The 24,204-nt window shown below is 41.5% G+C and overlaps 1 protein-coding gene and 1 pseudogene across 3 annotated transcripts in view; one reads left to right on the plus strand and one right to left on the minus strand.

Annotated features, from left to right (window-relative positions):
- The window catches only part of LOC308470661 (cytochrome c pseudogene), a 351,629-nt pseudogene extending 329,142 nt beyond the window's left edge, over window positions 1-22,487 (plus strand). Inside the window, exon 2 of the transcript XR_013991578.1 lies at window positions 21,862-22,487. The product of XR_013991578.1 is annotated as a cytochrome c pseudogene (transcript). The remainder of the gene's footprint in view (window positions 1-21,861) is intronic.
- RPTOR (regulatory associated protein of MTOR complex 1) overlaps window positions 1-24,204 on the minus strand; it is a 313,545-nt gene that overhangs the window by 130,120 nt on the left and 159,221 nt on the right. For both annotated transcript variants that reach the window (XM_080993602.1, XM_080993601.1), the window contains exons 8-9: window positions 17,437-17,537; window positions 16,697-16,841 (exon numbers count right to left, since the gene is read on the minus strand). In XM_080993602.1, coding sequence (XP_080849728.1) covers window positions 16,697-16,841; window positions 17,437-17,537 — 246 coding nt within the window. The remainder of the gene's footprint in view (window positions 1-16,696; window positions 16,842-17,436; window positions 17,538-24,204) is intronic.

The raw sequence follows: 24,204 nt of genomic DNA on the forward strand, positions 1-24,204 counted from the left end.
TTAACCACCTTTTGTCTCTAACAATCATGAACTTAGCTCTCGTTGTTATCTTAACATACCTGAATATAATGTAACAGGATTGTGAGCTACACATCACCCTTTTGCTTTAAAGGAGCAGGGACGGAGCATTACCTACATGCAATGGATTGGAGCCATGGAAATAAAAAGATGTTATTTCCAAGAGGCTTTACATACTGATATAGTACATAATCAACATACAGGATTTTAGCTGCTTGTTTGAATACCTCCATTAAATCTTAATCAACTGTGTTCCACCCAAGAGACTAGCTACTGCAAAGCAGCCAAGTAACAGGATTCAGGCTGCAGATAGAAAACAAAAACTACACACAAAATAAAGGAACAGCTTGCAAAACACACAATTTCTTCTCTACTGATTCACAGCATACACTTTGTCTCATTTGCTCCCTCACCTCCTCATCCCCATGGCTTCTTCAGTAATGACCTTCACAATAGGCTGCCTATATAATTATGAGGTAATCAGGGGATAATCAAAACAGCTTCAAAGCAAAAGCAATAAATGGCTCCCGCATGCTCAATAAACGCCCAGGATGCAAGCAAAATGGTTATAGAGAACAGTTGTGGGAGATATTTATTCCAGATTGTGACAAGAGATAAAGTCAATTATTACAATTAAATCTATATCCTATTTCTGAACTCTGCCTGCAATGCTGACTTGATGTGAAAACATTTAACAGAGGCTTGGCTCATGCTTTTATGGATGGTTCCCACTCTGCAGATATATAGAAAAATAATTTGTGGTGACAACTGGCTCCCCAAAGGTTCCACCAAGAGACTCATAGAATTGAAACTGAAGCAGCTGTTACTACCTCTGAGCTGACTGATGACCCTGAAAAAGATCTGGCTCCTTCCCTAGAGCAACAGAGTAAATCAAAAACACCCAGCAGTGCTGTTACTTTCTGGGTGCTAGTTTTACTGGCCATGAGCTAGGACTATAGAGGAGGCCCAGCTACTAAAGGCAAAATGAATCTGCTCTCCGATGCTCAATGTTGGCTTGGCTTTGTTCAGCTCCTGCCTGCAAAATTTAATCATAGCATATCCTTAAGCTAAAGAACCAGGGAATCCCTCTCATACAATCTTGGAAGGGAACGGACACTTTATTCAAGCCACTCCGATAGCTCTTGTTATAGCCTTTGGTTCTCTGGTTGGAAAGTAGGACAGCAGTAGGAACCTGGATGATAAAACAAAAACTCAGTTCCAGAGATCGGGCTTCCACTGGTCTTCTGGCTTGGACACACTGAGTCCCAAATGGGGGCTGTGAATAAAACTTGCTTGCAAATCTTTTGGGCTTTACTACTACATTAATATTTTTAAACTTCTGTCGAAGGACTAATAATATTACCCAACTTTCAGGCCAGAAAACAAGGAGGGACAAAAACTTGCAAAAGAGAATAATATCTCAATAGTTTGTGAGAGCCAATAACACCAAGGGCTTTGAGATGAATGCTATTTATCTATACTTTATTGCTTAGAGGTGAAGGAGGGTCATGGGAAGAGACACATTTACAGTCTTGATTTGTGCTACTTGCAAATTGCAGGAGACACCAGTGTAGGTCATTAGCCGATAGAGGCAGATGTTGCTAAGATGCTTAACTCCTCAAAGGCATTTCAGGTAAAAACCACAAATTCTTCTACAAAGAAAAGAGAAAAGAAGCAGCCATTCCTACAAGGTCAAATCTTGGAACGCTTTAAAAGAAACGTTTATCAGAGAGAAACTCAATGGTATTTGAAAAGAGATTTCAGCAGATTAAGGCCAAATCTCTCTTCCTACTTCTACAAACACATCATTAAAAATCAATGTGGTCATATCAGTCAATATTATTCACCCTTTCCGAAAAGCATAATCACCATTATCAGAATGTAATATGACTGCCTTTAGCAATGTAACGAGTCGGTGATTAACCTGAATTGCTCCACAGGCGCTGTTCAGTCCATTTTCTTACAGTGCTACCTACCCTCAAGAACATTTTCTCCTGCTTTGTTGGGGAGGGGGAAAGCACTGCAAAGCAGGGCACGGCTTGCTAATATTTCATCTGTGTTAGTGTTTAGAGAACAAATGTTAAATACTTATACAAATACACAAGTAAAATGGGCTACTGCCCAAGAAAAAGCACTGTAAACACTCATAAAAAGAGAGCAGGGGAACAGAGCTATTCAAATTCCACCCAAAGGTAAAAGTGAAAGGTAAATTAAATGATGGCAAAACAGGAGCCAGGAAGGAAAGCCACCGTTCTATCTTCTTAATTCACACGGAGGAGGAGAAGATAAAGGCAGGGGTTCCACTTCAGAAGGATTTCATAAGAGCAAGACCGTGACAATACATAATATTTTATTAGATTAGTCTATTACATAACATTTGCATGGATACAAAATCTTGTATACATTAGCAGAAGAGCGCTCTCTCTCTCTCTCTCTCTCTCTCTCTCTCTCTCTCACACACACACACACACACACACATACACAGACATAAAATCACTGTGGAGGGATATGCAATTCTTCAGAGCATTGTACGGTATGGCACAGGCAGTTTAACGAGAGGAGGGAAGAGATTGCAAGTCATCTGTGCACGAATGGAGCTTCATAATTAGCATACGCATATATGCAAGGGCATTGTGGGTGATGAAGTATAAGTTACACCAGTCCTGAACAATAGCTCAGTATTACCGTATTCTCATGAATCTAATGTGCCATCAAATCTATCACACGCCTCAATTTTCAAAAACTTGAAACCAAAAAAGTATTTGCTGATGAATGTAAATGTGCCATCAAATCTAATGTGCACCCTAATTTTCACGGCGTTATTTGGCCAAAAAAGGTGTGCATTACATTTGAGTAAATACGGTACTTTGTATTACATATTGGAGGTTGTGATGAGGAGAAAGAGCAGTGTATGAGAACCATGCAATGTAGTATCCAGACTCATGCCATTTAAAAAAAAATATTTCTTAAAGAGGGAAATTCAATTTTGGAGGCTGTTAAGTTACCTGTAGCAGCAACGTGATGGGGGGAGAGAAAGGGAATGATTCCCATGGCGGGGAACAGGAGGACTTTTTCCTTTGACACAAGCATTCGAGTGGGTATAATGCATGTCAAAGGCTTAAATATGTTTTGCTCAAAAGAGAAAAGGGCGACTATTTGACCTGCGCTGATAACACTGCTGTAGTTATTATGAGGTATAAATAAATAACCACAACATATGCTCTTAGAATATACTATCTGCTTTTCAATAATTCAGTACTGAATTTATTCAAGCATGGGCATTTGGACTTTGGTAAGATATACATCTTAAATGTAAGATCAACAGATGAAAAATGTACAGTAATATGGCTAGTTTACAACCAACCTATGAAACTTAAGTTCTTTGCAAGCACTAGGGTTACATTGGGGAAGAGCAGGGCTCTTTTGCCTTTAACAGCTGTGTGGCAGGCAGAAATTTAAGAGACTTAGCCTTTCTAGTATAGAAATACAATTGTGGGGACAACTTCAACTGTTCCCTATCCCTGCCTTCTACGTATCAAAGCAAAGGTCATAATCCTTCCTAATATGGTGAGATGCCTTGCATTGTTATTTAAATTATCAGATAAGGGCCCATCACACTTCTATCTTGATTCAGGTAGGTAGCCGTGTTGGTCTGATGCAGTCGAAATAAATAAATAAAAAATTTAAAAAATTGTCCAGTGCTACTGGACAATTTTTTATTTTGACAGTAGACATACCAGATTCCAAGCTGAAGACATATGAGAGCAACAGGGAGAAGAATATGCCAAAGAGGGTTAGGAGAAGAACACAGCCCTGTTTCATACTGTTTATAGGGAAGGCTTCTGAGGATGAGCCATCATACTGGATGGTGCCACACACGTTCTCGTGGAAGGACACAACCATCTTGCAAAGCTTAGGTGGACATCCTGTTTTGTGGAGCAGTGTGAAGAGTCCTATTTCGCAGGCGAAGTCAAAGGCCTTCATCAGGTCTATGAAGGCAGCGCTCAACAGGCACCTCTGCTCTCAGCATTTCTCCTGCAGCTGATACAGTGAGAAAATCATGTCCACTGTTGACCTCTGAGCTCTGAAGCCGTATTGTGGTTTGGGACAGACCCTGTCAGTGAGTGATTGTCATCTGTTGAGAACTACACAGGCAAAGTACTACATAGTACTCAGCAAGGAGATTCCATGGTAGTTGTTACAGTCATGGTGGTTGCCTTGGTTCTTGTAGAAGGTCGCAATGCTGGAGTTTGCTGTGTGAGACACTACGTTTCCGCTCAAGTGCAGTTCTTGATAGTGCTCTGCCCTTTGCTGCATCTGCTTGCTGTGGTCTGTGATGATCTCTCCCGACAAGTTTCCAGCAATGCACTTTTCCTGACTGTGTCGGGAGCTGGCTTCAGGCACCAGGCTTGTTGGCAGACCAACTCTATGTTACCAACTCCATGACATGAAGGCTGGTAACATCAACCCCGCTGTGTGGAAATCCCTTGTAAACAACTACAGTGCCTGGGGAAAGTCAGGTTGTGCATAAATATTAGTGACCAGAGGAGGAATGACTGCGGGGAGGAGTGCAAAAAGACAAAACTCCATGGTACATCTGAGGCACAACTGGACGCCTTCATCTGCCCCAGCTGCAACAGTTTGACTTCATCCCCAAAGGCACATTCCTCCATTGTTTCCCAAGACAGATGGATGTCAACAACAAAAACAATTTCTAAAATTTCCATCTATACATGTAAATTAGTATATGCAAATTTGTATACCCTTTCATGGATGGGGCAGACGGCCCAATTCACATGCGAAGCACTAAAACCACAAAATCCTGTTAGGACCTCTGCCTCATGGAACGATAGACTTCTTTTTAATCCAGCACTAAACAATATATAAATCAAAACATCATTATCCAGAGAACGAAGACACCAAGGGAAACACCAAAAGGAAAACACAAAAATCTAGGGCTGCACCAAAGAGGGAAGGGAGTATTTTGTGGAGGAGAGGGAATTTTTCAGGGGAGAGGCTATGATTAGGGTGAAAATGTTCACCTATTTAGTTTGAGGGTAGGAAACACTCTCTTCACTTTGTCATCACATAAAAATTTGACTGGCTACATCACATCACAAGGAAGGCAGTTCAGAGTGAAGTCCCTGATTGTGAATTTGACTTCATTGTGTTGTACCATATCTGACTAGCCACATGACAACTTGATGTCACTATACTGATTATATGATATCTGACTAACTGATGATCACTTCGGAAAAAAGACCATTAAAGATGGTACAGAAACTGCAGATTGCTGGAGGAATAAGCTCCAAAAAGGACACCCAAAAACCTATGAATTTTTTTTTGGTGGGACTTAAACTTCCTTCCTGAAACCTACCCCTTTGGCCTGATTTTTCTGTTGCCAAAAATTTAGTAGAGCCCTAGGGAATCTGTTTGCACTTATTAAGCAGCCAAATAAGGCACTGTGAATGAAAATGTGAAATACAGGGTATTACTCTGAAGGAACACTGGTATTTTAGAAGGCAGACAGAATGATTCCCCCATGACTTCACATCAAAAATGAAAGTATGGAAAGGCCTCTGTGATTCTTGTCATTAACTCCCCACTCATCCCCTGGAGAAAATGGCAGCAATGTTTTACTTTAAAATATAAAGTGTTTATTTCCCCTACTGAAATTCCATCTTCCTTCACTCTATACAGCAAAAGTATAATATACTTCTGAATAATTTATCCCAATCTCCTCCAACTTGCCTCTAGTTTAAGTCTCTTGAGGTACAGCAATGCTTGACTTTATAAGTAAGAAAAGGAAGGCAGAGAACTTCTAGATTTCCTTAAAGACCACTTTATTATGCTGGCTGTAAATTGTTCCGGATTGTAAACCTACACTACTATGTTCTAAAAAATGAAGCACGGTTAAAAAGGCTCACTTTGGTCCTCCCTCTTTCACATCGAATTTTGGCAGATACGTGTGGCTTTGCTTTAGTTTTCTGAAAATGCTTTTAATCCGACTCAATGTTTTGGCAAAAAATTACTTATTTCTTACCCCGATGTTTTCTACTAAGTTTCCTTCTGAATACTGGAATAGGTTCATGCTACAGGAATGTGAATGCAAGGCACCTATATTCTGAGAGCATTGTCACTAGTCTGTCTTATTGCATGATAGATTCTGTAAATAATTTGAGCATTTCAGTCTGTACTGAGTACACTGGACAAGTTTTTACCATGTTCATTGTTTCTGCAGCAATCAATCTGTGCTCTGTCCTATTTGGTTCCCGCCCCCTGCCCTGAACTGGTTAATTACATACTGGTATAATAAGTGCAAATCCTGCTGTGGGCATGTGCACACACTTACAACCCAGAAAATCTCTGTTCAGATTTATGATGGTGGAATTAAAAACTATGTGAAACAGGTTCAGGCAGTGAGTTTGGAATTATCTCTGGGAAATCACCAGCTATTTTTAGGTGTTTTTGCTGTTTAGTCGTGTCCGACTCTTTGTGACCCCATGGACCAGAGCATGCCAGGCACTCCTGTCTTCCACTGCCTCCCGCAGGTTGTTCAAACTCATATTAGTAGCTTCGAGAACACTATCCAACCATCTCGTCCTCTGTCGTCCCCTTCTCCTTGTGCTCTCCATCTTTCCCAACATCAGGGTCTTTTCCAGGGAGTCTTCTCTTCTCATGAGGTGGCCAAAGTATTGGAACCTCAGCTTCAGGACCTGTCCTTCCAGTGAGCACTCAGGGCTGATTTCCTTCAGAATGGATAGGTTTGATCTTCTTGCAGTCCATGGGACTCTCAAGAGTCTCCTCCAGCACCATCATTCAAAAGCATCAATTCTTCAGCAATCAGCCTTCTTTATGGTCCAGTGCTCAATTCCGCACATCACTACTGGGAAAACCATAGCTTTAACTATATGGACCTTTGTAGGCAAGGTGATGTCTCTGCTTTTTAAGATGCTGTCTAGGTTTGTCATCGCTTAATTAATTGATGTATATGCTGCCTTTGTGTTGACTTACCGGAAATCACAAGAACATGAGACACCGCCCTGTACTGAGTCAGACCACTGTTCCATCCAGTTCAGGGTTGTCTACACCAACCAGCAGCTACTCTCTAGGGTTTCAGGGCAAGGGACATGCACAGCCATACTTGGAAGATACTGAGGATTGAACCTGAGGCCCTCTGCATCCAAAGCAAATGCTCTGCAACTGAGCTATAGCCCCTTCCAAACCATCTAGCTCCCACATCAAGAAAAGAAAAAAAGAATGCTCTGCTACCTATAGTTTGTAAGCTAAAGAAATAAACATGAAATCAGATGCTTCCATGGCTCATGCATTTCTTCTTGCTGTTGCAGTAGGCCTTGCCCCTTGGTGGCGCAGGTTGGGATGAGAGAGTCCTTTTGGGGGAAGTGGTGGCAGCAGCTTTTAAATCATGCAGCTCTGTTCACTTTGATTGTGCTCAGAGGCCCACAGTCTACTGGGCAGGCGAGGATCACAGGCAGATAATAAGGGAGCAGTGTCCCATAGAACATCATTTTTATCTTAGCAGCAACCAAGCTACAAATATAGGTAGTTTCCCTTTGGCTTTTCCTGTGTCTGCCCACTTCACGGGAAGTTAAGGTCAGCTAAGATCATGTTGCTGAGGCCATCTTGGTCTGACACAGCTTCTTGAGGAGCAGCTTTTCCTCCAAATCCGAGCAGCTGCTATATAGGGGGCAGAGCTTATTTGGAGCTGAATCAGAATTTGTGTTTTCATTGGGAGCAGCTCTCACAGCTGTAGGAGCTATTCCAACACCACTTTCCTTACCTCCCTCTCTGAGAAAAGGTGGGAGGGAGATGGGAGATTTCCCAAGGTGCAGGGAGTAGCCAGCATGTCTCTACAGGGAGGTTTGTACTAGCATTTCTATCTCTCAGTCACCCACTTTTCTTTTTATTATGTATCCTCTACCAGCCGTAGAGCAGCACGTCTGCTAAAAAAATTGGAATGCTCCAATGCAAAGTTTTTGATAATAACTCAACAACTTTTTTACTCTACAGTCATGCCTCCCTAAGCAGTAGCTTAGGAAGCCTGCTCCAGCGTTGTATTGAGAATAGCCAACCGTTAATAAGGTAATGATCACCATCTGCACTTCTGCATTTCATTTCCCTGGAACCTCACTGCTTACACACCCACATCTATCCACCCATCCATCAGTCCATCCATCCACACATTTCTGTAACTCAGGACAACACTTCATGCATATGAAGTAAACCGTAGTCCACAAAAGCTAATGCCGAATAACCTTATTATTTAAAAGTGCCAAAAGACTCTGTCACTTTTGCCAAAACAGATTAACGTAGCTACCCCTCTGGAAATTGCTCCAGAGCCCAAGAGACCAGCAGCTCACACAGATCCTCCAGCCGATGCATCCAATGTAAACACAGAGCTGCTGCCCTGCATGACAGCAGTGTGCAAGCAGCCCACAAACTTGACCTACTGCTTGGACCTGCCACTACTTTGCTACATGCCCTGCAGAAAAACCCTTGAGCAGGAAGGGTGGCTAACCATACAGATTTGGGCAAACAGAATCGTTAAGGAGCAGTAGAGGGCAGTCGTGATAATTTTAGGAATTTCCAGTCATGTTAGCCTAGAAAGACAACGATAGGCTTAAAGACTAACAAATTTTACGATTACAGATGGGTAGCCGTGTTGGTCTGCCATAGTCGAAGTAAAAAATTCTTTCCTGTAGCACCTTAAAGACCAACTAAGTTAGTTCTTGGTATAAGCTTTCGTGTGCATGCACACTTCTTCAGATACACAGTGTGCATGCACACGAAAGCTTATACCAAGAACTAACTTAGTTGGTCTTTAAGGTGCTACAGGAAATTTTACGATGACTTTTGTTCATAAAGCGTAACCCTCAGCTGAAGATATAAATATACAAAGTGGAGGTGGGGGTGTTGTAAGCAATGAGGTCCCAGAGAAATGCAATGCAAAAACACAGGTATTGACAATTCAATTACATATAGAGTGCATACAAGGTAAGCACAGTGACTCTTTACAACAATAGTGATGCAACCATCAATTTGGCAATCCTGAGTTTGTACTAGGGAAGAAAACCATTTCCTCAATTCAGACCCAAACAAACAGCTTTAGGGAACAGGATTATTTTAAGATTATAAATGGTGAAGGAATCACAAAATCTAAGATTCCCAGCAGGATACATGCCATTAAATAGGAACTGAGAAGTAAGGTGAAGTAAAGCCATCAAAGGTAATCTCAAGTGATTTGTACTGAAAGTAGAGAGAGAAATCCCTTCTGCATTGTGAGTGAGCAGAAAGGAGATAATCCCCTTTAGGCACATATTGATACACAAAAACAATAGGGTGAAATGGCTTCCATCAAACTTCTATAAGGGGGCTGCTATTATTATTCATGAGATAAAGAGATGCTCAAGTCAAGTGGAAAAACATTCACAGCATATGTACATCCCTCTAGCACCCTCACAGCTGAACAGCAGACTGTCACAATAGGCTGTCAACTGTGCTATGTTTTCCTTTTCACAAAAGCTACTAAACAGCATCTAACACAGCTCTGGAACTCAGGCAGGTGGCATTGGAGGAGCAAACAGGAGCTAGAAAGAAGTTGGTGGTCCTGGTGAGGATCATAGAATAATAGAATCGTAAAGTTGGAAGGTACTCCAAGGCTCATCTAGTCCAAGTTCCTGCACTGCAGGAATCTCAGTCCCCCATCCAATTTAAAATCAAGACACCAGAGCAGTAAAAATGACATTATACAAGCCCCATGTGTATTAATTCTGCAGTATGTTTCAGGCAGCTTCCCAAGAAACAATGCCTTTTGCAATCTCCCATGTTGTGGGAACACAGTGGAGCTGAGTTGTTCAACTACATTCAAAGTTCAAAGAGCCCTACTGCCAGCACAGCCATGTCATTTTATATAGCAAGCACAACTCTCTGCAGGAAGAATCCTACTCTAGCAAAAAAAATGCTGCAATCTGGATAGTGCGCAAATGTGATATACCTGGAAAAGAGCCTGAGTGAAAACATGTGGAAAATATGCACCTACCAATGCAAAACAAACATGTGCCACCTGTATCGTGAAAAGCCCATTTTGTAATACTACCCTGAAATAAGTCAGATGATGGGTAGTGTCAGGGGTTCAGGGACAGAGGCACAGGGTAGGCAGGAGATGGAGAGCGATGGGGATGAATCCCAGGACAGCGAGGAAGAGGATGACAATGACTCTAGAGATTCCATGAGTCTTTCCAGCGAATCAGAGGATTCCCAGAAGGGGGCGCCGGTGGTCAAGGCCAGGGGAGCCCCAGGGGGGACTTGTCAGGAGCAGGGGGCCACCGGGGGATCCCAAAGTGGCAGCTGGGCGTCAGGACCAGCCTCCCCGCCAGAGTGCAGCGAAGGGGGTGGAGGTTCCAGTGTATCAGGGGAGGCGGCTCCGGCAGTAGAGAAAGGAGGGAGGTCGGAGCAAGCCACCCTCCCGGAAGGGGAGGGGAGTAGTGAAGGGAGTAGCGTAGCTGTCAAAAGGAAAGTTAGAGGTTGGGGGCGCGCGCCAAGTTCAAATGTAGAGGCGCGCGGAAGTACAGGGAGCCCGGAGGAGGGGCCAGGTCCCAAAGCCCGCAGGAGGGGGCAAGAGCAGTCTGATTCCGCGTCGGAGGAATCCAGGAGGGGCGAAACCCCAGCGGGCAGAAAGACCCTGCGGAAAAGGAAAGAGAGAAAGAGGTGGAGCAGCGCAAGCCTCTTAAACTGGTGCAGGGGAGGGACAGATTCAGAAGGGACTTCAGCGGTCTAAGCCTAGCAGACGTAGGGCTGCGCGCCTCGGATCTGAAGCAAACAATGAACTGCAATAAACACTTTTGTATATAAGAAAAGAAAGGCGTTGGTCTTTTGTGAGCTGAGACTTGAGGCAGCCCTGACAGGTAGGTATGTCCATCATTTAAAATTTTAATGAATGAATCACTCCCTGAATGAAGAGCAAAAAAGACGAAAGCAAAACAAGTATCTGTGATGGAGCATTAGCCACCCATTTCAATGGGAAGGGATGCTGGTCCCTCAAGACTGAAAACAAACAAAAGATAAACTACATTTTTCCCCAGGGCTTAATTGCAATGTCATATTTCCTCAGCATTAGCAAAAGGATGATGTTGCATTTGGCTTCACTGCATTTGAAATACAAAGCTTACATGCCCCACACTAATATACACTTCCAGAAATGTAGAGATGTGCATGCTTATAACAGACAATGCAGTTAAAATAGAGGCACACCATCAGAGGCAGTGGTTTGGCATGCACTACCAAGAGATGTGGCAATTTGTGTACACAAGAAAGAGCCATATGATCTTATAAAACACTGCACCAGAAAGATGTCGAACAGGTGAAAAGAATATAATCTAGAACAGAGATTTTTAGCACTGGGCTGCTAAAAATGATGCCTCATCTGCAACTGAATTGCCAGATAATAGCAGCGCGGGCTAGGGAAAATATATTGTCAGGACTGATATGATTCTGAGGTCATGTGTTACCTATCCTGCTCTAGAGCGAAGACAGAAAACAATAGTTCACTCAAGAAGGCATGCTGGGATAACCACCCTCCAATCTACAAATATATTTTATTTTATAAAAGATTGTATATATAAACACACATGAAAGAGCAAGGGGGCAATAGGAAGAATAGAATATCTTTACATCAGAGCCCCAAGGAAAGCAGATTAATGTGTTGTAAACATAACTGTCAGACCAAATTACCCATTTATACTGTAGCAGAGAATAACCATTCCTCATGAGAGAACTAGCCGCATACCTGCAGTGCTCCTAAGCATTCAAAATGCAGTGGGCTCAACAAGCATGATTTGGGCTGCTGTTGGTTGTTTTCTGTTTTTGCTGGGTTTGTTACTCAGCAAAAGAAAAATAAGGTTTAATATTTTCCCAATGTGTGGATAAGGAAGCAGGTAGAAGTGAGAGAACTCAATTTCTCCCTCTCCCTGCTGGAAAAGGTAGCCCAAACAGTTAAGGCAACATCTAGTGAAGCCATCCCCAACACACTGCAACCCCAGAGTCCAACTTCACGGCTAATCGTCTGAGATGATGGAATTTGTAGTCCAGAAACATCTGGAGTGTGCCAGGTTGGGGAAGGCAGGTAACACTGCAAAGTTAGCATTTATTCACTGCAGGTAACCAACTGTGTTCCAATTATTCTACACCCCTTAAGCGGGGTCGAAACTAGGCTTTCTATCACGCAGGGCAAAGACCCAGTTTGTCACCCCCACCCCCACGTGCGTTTGCGTATACACACACACACACACACACACACACACACACACCTACCTCAACACATTTGTTCATAAAGGGCATAAAAAACAGTTTGAAAGAGGATGGAGAAGAGATAGTCTCTCCAAATAGTAAAATTGTGTATTTATCTGACTGTCATTCAAGCTTAAGTAGATCTCCTCAGAGGGTAATAGATCGTTTGAGGAATTATAAGAAGCATTATGACTATCGTAGTAGTAGTAGTAGTAGTAATAATAATAATAATAATAATAATAATAATAGAAACTGTGATAGTTATCAGGCACATGCCAACGAGTAAGTCCTATTGAACTCAGTGGGACTTATTTCTGAGTAGTAAAGGCTCTAAAGAATAAATACTGTGCAAGTTTCCTTTAAAAATTGCTGGCTGCTGAACCATTGCAATTAAAGAATTTAAAATGGATCGGCTACATTTTCCTCCCAAATTACAGGAAGGGATAATAATATATAATAATAATAATAAATATAATAATAATAATTTTTTATTTATACCCTGCCCATCCCGCTGGGTTTCCCCAGCCACTCTGGGTGGCTCCCAACAGATTAAAAACAGAATAAAACATCAAACATTAAAAACTTCCCTGAACAGGGCTCGAATGTCAGGATCATATTTCTTTCATTGCAGGTATTTTATTTTCAGTATAAAGAGGACTCAGTTTTTGTAGCTGATTGTATGCCCTCTTTATGTATTCACATGGTGTAAATATGTATGTTGTCCTCTAGGTCCACACACACAGAGACGGGGGGGGCGGGGGAGCGCACATATTATAAGCAAACAATACTCCAAAGTGCTTATCTTGTGAATTTGCCATTTAAATTGTTTAATCATAAGAAAAGCACCAGTTCCCAAAAAGGACAGGAGGTGGTGTTCTGATTTCTTCACCACTTTTAATTGATTTCTGAGACGTTGAGGGAAGCAAAAGAAGAAAGCAACAAAACTTCCCATTTTCAGTGGTGGCCCTCTAGGGGCTTCACCCTGGGCTGAAACGCTTGCTAGCCTCCTGTTAGCCACGGCCCTGCTTTAAGTAAGCTATTGAGATAGGGTAGGGAAGAAATCTAAATAAATTAAACTGCACACCATCATTACAGACTTTGCCAGAAGTTGGAATGACTTGCTTCTGAAGGAAGTACGGTATGTCCGTTTTTTTCATAGTCACATTTCTAGCGACTACCACCCTATTCAGCTCAATGGGACTCCTGTTTCCCTTCATATTCTTTCTCTCTCAGCAGATGGGAATATTTTCCTGGTCCTGTTCTAATCTTCCTCTTTTTCATTTGCTTTTATCTGCAATACTGAGTCATTGGGCACAGGCTTTTACTTGGATCCTTGATTTGCCACCATCTCCTCTGCAGGGGCACTTGTATTCCAAGTCTAGCCCTCTAAGCCTGGCTGCTGATCAAGAGGAAAAGAAAACAGGCACCACAGACACAGAAGCTGGTTTTTTTTTTGTATTTTTGGTATAAGGAAAAGTATACTTAGGTATAATATAATGGATAATTCCCTGGATGCCTAGATCAAGGTTTGGGACAAGTACTCTTTGGTGAGAGAGCCCCAGCAGAGATTTAAAATCACAAAATAGGCAGCCAAGTTATGCATGGATATAAAGGCATAGACCTTTAAAGTACCCCCTTCTAAGTTGCTTCCAAAGTTCTCCACCTCCCTTAGCATAGAAAAAGATCACACAATTGTTAAATGGATTACTTAAAATCTTTTCAAATGTCAGATTCATGTGCTTTTCCATACAACATTCAGAAAAGACAGACAGTGAAACTTAAGTTCCAAAGCTGTAAATGTTTCTAAATTACTTATATAAAAACACAAAGATGGCTTGTTTAAGCCACATGGTCTAAGCTTGGAGCATCCAGCTTAGACCTCCTTCCTGGTAGGGTTCACATGGTGGAATGGGGAGAACAAAAAGGCTTGATAACCCTTCCTCCCAAGGTGAGGGGGGCAGCTTACTTTAATACATTAATTAGACTTAAGCATGTTGGTTATATAAGGCTTAGTATCCAAAGCATTCACATGTGCTTCCCGCCCGGTGGCATACAGAAACAGATCCCATGTCAATGTGCATACATATGACTGCTACTTGACAGCAGGGATGAGGAATCTGTGGCCATCCAAAGTTGCTGGGTGCCAACTCCTACCAGCCACAGTAAGCACAGCCAATGGACAGAAACGATGGGAGCTGTTGTTCAACAGGTTCCCAACCCTGCTCCTCAGAGAAAGGGCCAACTAACTCATAGTAACTATCACCTTCTCCAGAATTTAAAGCTTTTATGCCTTCATTCTCATTATCAAAATAACTCTGCTTTCTGTTAATGTTTACTTTCATTTCTCTCAGTCTGCTGCCTTCTGAAAATGATTAATTAAGGACACTCACCATAGCCTTTCCTGGACCAATTCCTCACCATATCCCCCCCCCCCATTAAATCAAGCCTCACATGATATGCCTCCTGCTTTTCATCACAGGGCTTATATTGCACTAATTTTGTCATTCTTCTCAACAACTGCGTCAGAGAGATTCTATCAAAATCCTCTTTGGAAATCAAAGTAAACAGCATGTCCTTGAATAGTGTTATTTATTGCCCAGAAACCTTTTCGCATATGACAGAGCTGTGAAGTTTATTTTACTGCAACCATGTTGCCTGGACTTTCCTAGGTTGTATGGTTTGTCCAAGCATTGCATTTCTATGGCTGTAATTAGAGAGGCTTGGGAATCAGAAAGATAATTGCTCTATCTAATCACCCCCACACTTTCATTTACTGAGTGTTTGCTAATAGAAATTAATTTAAGAGACTCTTGATAATAACTGTGCCATTTACATTCTGATCCATCATATTAAAAAGGAGCAGGATGACAGGAAACAAATGCTGTGGACAACTCTGCATTGCTTTATGCCCACATGAGACTGTTTTAGAAGCATCACAAAGCCAGATGCTCTGGGCCATTTTTGAACTATTTTAAAGCAGTATCATGGGAGGTTTCCAGCTACCCAACTCTTTGCCCTTGGAAGCCTTGCAACTGGCAGCAGGAGAGGGACTGAGAGCAACATCATGGGAGGGGTGTTTCTAGGACTAAGCTGAAACTGCGAAGCTCCCTTGTTATTTTTGCTATTGGGTGCTGCATGTTAAGCAATCTTGTTATAGTTATGGTATTGGAATGTGGTTTTCTTTGATATGTTATTTTATTTGCTATTGCTATTGCTCTGCTGTGTTATGTTATTGTTTTGCTATGTCATTATGAAATAGTTTTTGCAGTGTTTGTTTGAAATGCATCCCCATTTCTTTGTTGTAAGCTGCTTTCGGGCATAACTCTTTTTTTTGTGTGTAGAAAAGCAGCATACAAATAAAATGAATGAAATAATGGATTTATCCTTTATTTGTGTACATTTGCTCCCAATATTTTATTTCTGAAATGGAGGATGCCAGGGTTCAAGAGTTCATAGAGTTCATGTCCTCTGCTCACCTATAATTCCAGAAAACTATGGAGAGGGGAAAACCCTTTGCACATGTCTAAAAGCATATTCCATTACCAGGACTCAGGCATGACTATTGGCTATGCTTAAGGAAGGCCAGTGGGATTTGGGAGCCCAGCAGCTTACAGGATTCTCACCATTGGCTTAAGCTTTGGTGATTCTTTTATCAAAATAAGGGGTGATATTCAATGACCACGTCCCATCAGGCAAGGATTTCTACTTGTGCAATGGGACCTTCTTTCCTTCTCTATGCACCCCACAAACACCTGAATCTGCTCCAGAGGGTTTGCAGAAAACCTTAGAACAAATTTAGGTGAGCGGGGGAGGGAGAATGACAACATTTCATTGTGTAAGTGGAAATCCTTGCACTGACAAATTGTTAACGGATTGTTACACTGGATACAACTCATCATCTATCAACTGGACATGAGCAATTGCTCTAGTTAAGGAATGCCTAACTTTTAGACCTAGCAAAATGTGATGCGACAATAATTCTGTTTAATTGGAAACTGAGGGAGTAAAGTGAAAGTTATGCCTCTGAGGCCTTTCTTAGAACCACAGTTTACTACATCCAGAACAAAAACACAAGGGCAACAGTAGCTGATACAACAGAAAAACAGGATCTCAGTCCCAATAAAATGGAGCATTTGTACCAGGAAAATAAGACACATATCTAATAATATGATCTAACATATCTAGGAAAGAAGACATTTGGAGATGGGTATTAAGTTCCCACATCTTCTTTCATACTTGATCCATGTATTAATCACAAAAAGCATTAAAAGTATTCAGGCAACAACATTTTGTGACAACAGCACCTGAAATTTCTGCTAAGCATCTGTGTAAAACATTTACAGCATGAGGGAAATTTCGGGTAGCAACTTACCACATGGCATGCATGTAAGTCGGAGGTAGACGAGGGCTGCTGACAGGTGTGCAATTGTAAGACCTCATTATCCTTTCTGCCAATAAAAAGTTTCGAAAGAGGCTTGCCACCAGTAGATCCTGTCTGAAGAGCTTTTGGAAAAGATCTGCAAGAAAGACAGAAAGATGGATGGCACCTATAAAGAGCTGGAAAGTAATAAAAAGCATGGGGGGGGGAGGAGGAAATGGGACACCTGAATAAATCCATGTCCTCTGGCAAGAATCATTATAGCAATAGTTAGGCCTGCCGTTGAATATTTAGGTTTAAAACACACTAATAGATACTGGGTGAGCCTTCAACTGGGACTTTACACTTAGGAGTCAACATTTATTTTTTGTTTGCATAGTTTTAATAGTGGAAATAATATCCACTGAACATCATTCTGATACCTGCCATGCAATATCCTAAAGCCTCCAGAATGAGAACAGCTGTCAAAGGGCAGAACTATAGCATACCACAAAGGGTTAAAAAAAGGGGGAAACCAAAGCACACAAACACAAAGACACTTGACATGGAAGGAAATGAAGTTTGGTAAGATCCTACTTTATCCGTTCAAAATGTTCTCCCTTTTTTTGTATTTCAGTTCTCATTGCTTCCTATTTCCCCTCATTAGTGCTTCATTTCATATTCCTGCTCTCTTCTATTATGATCAAGCTATATATATTGCCAGTAATTCTGTAGCTTATACGCCATAGCTTTACCTCTGGGTAGGACGTTCCATGCAATTGTATCTGTGATGGCTGTAAAGATCCAATTCAATTCTCCCAGAGGCGTTCTTCTGTCATTGAGCCTCCCAGGAATTCTGCAAGGAATAATGAAATATTATTGTTAAAACAGAAACACGCTAATCTATTCCAATGCCCACAAAAGTGCTGCAATAGGAAGCTATCCTTTATCCTTACGTTATAAATGTAAAATGTACATTTTTTTGGACTTAGGCTACAATCCTTACTATGTCTGCTCAGAAGTAAGTTATATTGTAAGTAAGCAGGCACATGCAGAGCTTGTCTTAAACCTGGGGGGGGGGGGGGAGAGAGTCTTGACCATGAGACACTCTGCTGTGGCACCACTGCCTAATCTGATCAGACGCTACACGCTAATACGCAGTAATAGAGGTCCATATTTTACTATCAAATCCTTGCAGTGCATAAGGACAGCCATGGGTGTTTCATCCATTAAGTCCTCAGTAGGCTGGGAGGCACAGGGTGTTCTTGGCACGACTGCATAAGTCTGTCAGGTCTCTGGCATGGATCCCTAGCTAGCTTAGCCCTTTGAGGCCTTGGGGCAAGTGCACCCGTCTGCCCCCTGCCTCTCCATGGGCTTGTAAGTAAGACAGTTCAATGGGGCTTACTCTCAGGTAAGTGGGGTTAGGAATGCAGCCTTAGTTGACCCCTGAATATTTTCTTTCACATGGTCGTTCATCTCACTGTTTCCATCTCCCATGGCTTCTTGCCATCCCACAGTTCAAATAGTGAACTAAAAAGGCTTGAATTTTGAACTATGTTAAAGAACATAAAATTACTGGAAGCAAAATCTCCTGGATACTTCAGAATAAATGCTAATAAGCAAGTGGGGAATACTTTTATGATCTGTTTTCCAACCCCAATGCCTAATTATTCAGTAAGGATGAACTACACACTAAATCATTGAATGGATTGACGAATAAACCAGTGAAAGCTTTTGAAAATGAGCAGCTTAGAAAATGTGGGGAAATTTAACAAATCACAATGCATAACTAAACATCTAAATGAAATGGCATAGTTGACTATAACCATCCCTCCAATAATCCAACTATAAAGTTACTGGATGAAGAAGCATAGTATCTTCCTGTGAAGTAAAATTTCACAATAAAGGTCCTAAGGAAAAGTTGCACAAATTATTCTTATGAAAATAAAGCAAAGCAGAACAAATAGCTTCTTGTGAAGATCAAATCTTTGGTCTAACTTCATGTTATCTAGTGTTCTATGTCCTTACTCAAATATTCCATTAAAGGTCAGTGATGATTTCCCCGGATATTAAAAACAATCCAGTAGGCAAATCTAATGTATGCAATTGGGACTGCTAATGTTTGCTAAGGTGGCCAACTGTAAATATTTGTAGTAGTAGTACAACTAGTAAGAATTATTTTAATGAATTTTAGTTTTATTTAAGGTATAGGAATGAATTTTGCTTTACTGCTGTATTCATTTATGATGTAAGCCATCCTAGAATCAGATCGAGGGAAGGAAGGAAGGAAGGAAGGAAGGAAGGAAGGAAGGAAGGAAGAAAGTTAGTTTTCTGTGCAATATGGCAGCCAGTTGTGAACATCATTTGATGCATAACCAAAATTACATTGAAGGAAGCTCCACTGAAATCAATGGGAAGTTGTTCTAATGAATTAGCTCCAGGGAATTAAAAAATTGCCCCCAGTTATGTAATATTTCATTTACTGTATTGCATTTTAATCCCATCCTTCCTTCAAGAAGCTCAGAGCGGCATACATAAATTCTTACCCATTCCACGTTTATCCTCACAATATATTCTGTAAAATAGGTTAGGTTGACAGAGATTGGCTTACAGTCACATACTGAGCTTCATGGTTGAGTGTGGATTAGAATAGTAAATCCAAATCCAAGATGGCGGCACGTGCAGACGCTGCGGCTGAAAGCTCCCTGGAGGGGAGTCAGGGTTTGTTAGGATGTACCGTAGTTTTATGTAGTTTTTCAATTTCATTGTTCCGCAAGGGACAATGACAATAAAGATATCTATCTATCTATCTATCTATCTATCTATCTATCAAGTGACACAGTTTGCTATCCAAGGTACTCTTCACCTGTATTTTAGAGGTCATATCAAATTTTTAGATAGATACAAATTGCTATGCCTTGCAATTACAGATGCAGAACTGCATGTTAAAAAATAGTGTCAGGTGGGATCAGATAGGAATATTGTAGCACATTCCTAAAACACCCATCTCTGTTATTCAGATTATATAACAGCATTTTTCTGGGTAGGTAACTGACCAATCAACTAACATTCAATTTCTCATATTGAATCTGTAATTTCTCAAAAGGTGGCATAGGTACAACTAAGGGATTTCAATAGCGTAGATATCAGCACTCTAAGAAAGCATTAATGTAGCTGGAACATTAAGTCCTTCACTAATGTGTAAAGTTTTAAAATACATATAACCTTCAGGGACATCTTATGAAGGAGACTGTATTCATTAAAAAATATTAGATTCATTAAGACAAGCAGTTCTCTCCCCTCCCCAAGTTTCAGATGCAAAGCAAATTCTACAGAAGATTCCCATTTTCCTTTCAAAGATTAATATAAAATGCTCCTTTTTCGCGAAGAAACCCTCAAACACTTCAGGGCTTCTGAAACACTAACACTGTAGATCTGGTGTCCAAACACAAGCCAAAACAAATGATTAGCAAACATGATGAGCACTTAAATTAGGCTTAGCTTTCAGGAGCAGTATGTTTTAGGATGATGGTGAAGATACACCCATATGAGACTTAGTTTCAGCTGGTATTGGCTGGTTCTTGGATTAGGTTGCATCCACAAAATAATCTTGTTAACACTGCTTGCACAGTGGAACTTCCCGTCCTTCTCTTTTGCCTGCGTACTGACGTCTGTTCTGGGGGTTCTCCCCACCCTCTGGAGCGTATTTGCTGCTTGATTGTACTGCCTGAACGCAGCTGCTGAGCACTTCTATTACAACAGTGGGGAGAGAAAAGTGTACGGTCATTCCATCGCACAAGTGGAAGTTCTTGCGCTAGTGGAATGGTTTCATTGGATATAACCAATAGTGTTCTATTCAATTATATCCCTTCACACACTGAAGGCTCTTCAATTCACTGGCGGTTTCCATGGACAGAAGGTGGGTAGAGCAGTGATTTTTGTTGATTCCCCTTTCCCTCTACTGACTGCTGTGCCACATCTGTTCCAGAAATTTGGGGAACTCTAGGGAACAACATGGAAGTGACATACGGCGCAGCAGGAGAGAGGAGGATTTTGTGGGGTTTTTTGTGAAAATCACCATCCTTCCTTGAGGCTTCTGCTGAAACCAAGAGTCTTCCATGAGTAGAGAAACAATTGAATACAATCCATATGAATTATTGCTACAGTGGTACCTCAGTTCTCGAACGAAATGCATTCCGGAAGCCTGTTCGGCTTCCAAAACGTTCAAAAACTGAGGCATGGCTTCCCGTTGGTTGCAAGAGCTTCTTGCACTCAGCGGAATCCGTGTTGCAAGTTCAGGTTCCGAAAAACATTAGAAGCATTTACTTCTGGGTTTTCGGCATTCACGAACCGAAACATATGACAACGGAGGCTTTCGGGAACCGAGGTTCCACTGTACTACTATATTTCTGCTGTTTTAAGGCTGAATTCAACTGAATAGTTGTGCCAGTGGAAACTAGCACAATGGGGCTTTCTACCCCCTCTCCTCTCCACCCCATACCCTCTCAGATCAGCTCTGGGAAGTTGGAAGAAACCCCAGAACAAGCTGGGGGACGAGAGGGGAGATTGTTGTGTCTGGCAAGCAGAAGTGCTTGCAAAGATGGAACAATTGTAACCGTGCGATGCTGAATTCCTCCCTTAGTGTTTTACCACGTTGTATTTAATTTTACTGCAGGAGCAAGTGCACGTGCTTGATCTGAAAGGTGGAGTATTTAAAGTTTTACATAACCAGCTCTATACTACTTGACTAAAAAGATGGTTGTGAAAGTGGCGGGGGGAGTCAATTGACCGATACTTTTCTTTGTGTAACTATTTTAAGCTTTAGGAACCACCCTACCATTAGGCTGAGTGAGACTATTGTCTTAAGCAGCTGATTTTGGATGTTAGGAAAGGGGAACAAATTGACGGACTATTTCATTTATCTTCATTGCACTTTTACTGCAAGGGAGAGGAGGAAGCACTCTTGGAATTTTATGCCTCAGGTGCCAAAAGATATTGGCCAGCTTTTAAGTGTTACGTACTATGGGGTACTTGAGGAGGTTTGTGCCATTTGCTCTCTTCCTCGGAAAGCAAATGTCTTGGGCCACCCTGCTTGCCTGTGGCACATGACTCTTCTGAAAGAGTCAGAGAAGCAAGGCGTAGGGCTCAGTCTGCGGAACTCTTGACATGAGAACACGCAGCGGTGGTGGCTTTGCATCCCTTCCTCTACTTTGCATGCAGTGACCATGGGAGACGTTGAGAAGGGCAAGAAGATCTTTGTTCTGAAGTGTTCGCAGTGCCACACAGTTGAGAAGGGAGGCAAGCACAAGACTGACCCTAACCTGCATGGTCTTTTTGGCCGAAAGACTGGTCAGGCCAAAGGTTTCTCTTACACAGAAGCCAACAACAGCAAAGGGGAGAAGATACACTGATGGCTTACTTGGAAAACCCCAAGAAGTATATTCCAGGAACCAAGATGATATTTGCTGGCATTAAGAAGGGAGAGAGGGCAGATTTAATAGCATACCTTAAGGAGGCCACTTCAAACTAATGGCTTCTGCTGCCTTATTTATTTCACCATAGAAATGGAAATGACTCTCTGATGAGATTGGTTTTTAAACTTTCTATTTGTACATGCATTATATTGTAACAACTTCAAAAAGCCTTCTCGTCAGCCAGAGAACTTTTGATCATGGATGGTTCTTAACGTATGCACTTATTCCTATATTATAATTTATAGAATTGTGCAATCAGGCTTGAATAAGTACAGTCAGGGTGACTGTAGCGTTTCCTGGTCATGTAATTAAAAAACAAACAACCCCTGTCAGAGAGAGAGAGAGAGAGAGAGAGAGAGAGAGAGAGAAGCAAGGTGTAATGCAGTCTAGAGACTCTTCTCCTCTTCCCAGTAAACTTCCAGAGTGACTCCCCTTACCTCTGCAAAATTACCATGGGTCTCCATTTCATGTTCTTAAAGAAAGAGAGAACAAAGTGACACTAATCAATTCCTAACTTGGCAGCTTCCCAAGTAACAATCTCTAGCCCACACTGTTCACATCCCTTGAGGCTTGGCGGAAACGGCACTAGCACAGATTCACAAGCTTGAGCAGTTGGGGTAAGAAATCAATTCAAATCCCTGCAAACAGTGAAATGTTTACCCATTGACCCTTTCGTCAGTGAAGCAGAACTGACAGTAGCTCAAAGTAAGTTTAGTAGTTGATAAAGCATCCAATGATTCTGCAATTAGTTTGCTGGAGATTAGAAAGGCTATATCATGAGATAGTGTTCATTAAATGCTTAATAGACTGTGCATTCTCTGCAAATCACTACTGTATATCAAAAAGTGCACATGCAACAGAATGAACAACCTCCTTTACTGGTAGAACAGGTTCCATCCACTCAAGGGGACAAAATAAAAACCTGTGCTTTAAAAACCTCTACAAATTTTTTTGACAAACAGGCCACAGTCAGTCATTAAAATTGTTCACCGCTCTCTTTACTATTTTGCCATTTTGGGCAGGAGCAAGGTTAAGCTTTGCTGAACAGAGGCACTGATTTTATAATGACCTATCCCAGTAAGCTGTTGGAAGAAATGGAACTTTTATTAAACTGCATTAACAGAAAGATTTTAAATATATATTAATGTATAGACATAGAGCTAAAAGCTCTAAGCCCATGCTGGGGGGAGCAGCCACTGAATGAATCTTCCATCCTTCCTTCACCTTTTTTTTTTTTTTTTTTTTTTGAGGTTGTAGCAGAAGAGAGCAGCTATCCTATAACCTTGACCAAATAATCCTTCCAACAAGCCTGCAGTTTCAGGAGGGACACACATGGAATGAGCCGTGACAGGGGAAAGGGACACCAGCCTGGCCTAGCTGAATCAATTCTGGTGATCAGTGGTCTGAGATGTCGCATCCAGATCACCCTCACATCCTAAACGCATTATTATTATTTTTATGCATGAAGGGAGCTGCTCAAGCCATTTTCTGCAACCCATAAATTGAAACGAGACAGCCTAGAGTTTGCATGGATTAGCTGCAGACTACTTTTGCTGTGCAACTCCACTAGAACTGAAACTGTTGCTTGCAAAAGTCTTGTTCCATAACAACAAGCTTCTGACTATCAAATGGAATGTAATCAGGGCTATTATTGCAATAATATACACCAGATTTTTCTGTGGAATCGTTCCTTAAATAGATGCACCCAGATGGTTCAAGTGCAGGGAGTCCACCTCTGTTACAGAAAACGGTTGATATGTATGTTTACACTGCCTTAATGGTCCTGTCCACTCTCTCCTGCATTCCCCCAAATACTTTATGTCACTAACCTGCTTCTCATGTAATTGGGGAGTAGGAGAGCAAAAAGCAAACTCATTCAGAAATTGCTTCATGCTTTTATATCAAATGCTTGTGACCTGGCTCAGAGCTAACACAGCATGGCATCTTTCTGGATACTGTTTTCTCTGTTGAGAAAATCTCAGAGATTAGCAGTGCTAAAAGCATGTGAAACATGCATTCAGTTTAGTTAATGTGTGAATGCAGAGATAA

The sequence above is a fragment of the Podarcis pityusensis genome (assembly GCF_964106645.2).
Source record: "Podarcis pityusensis genome assembly, chromosome: 2".
In the NCBI taxonomy this organism is placed as follows: domain Eukaryota; kingdom Metazoa; phylum Chordata; class Lepidosauria; order Squamata; family Lacertidae; genus Podarcis; species Podarcis pityusensis.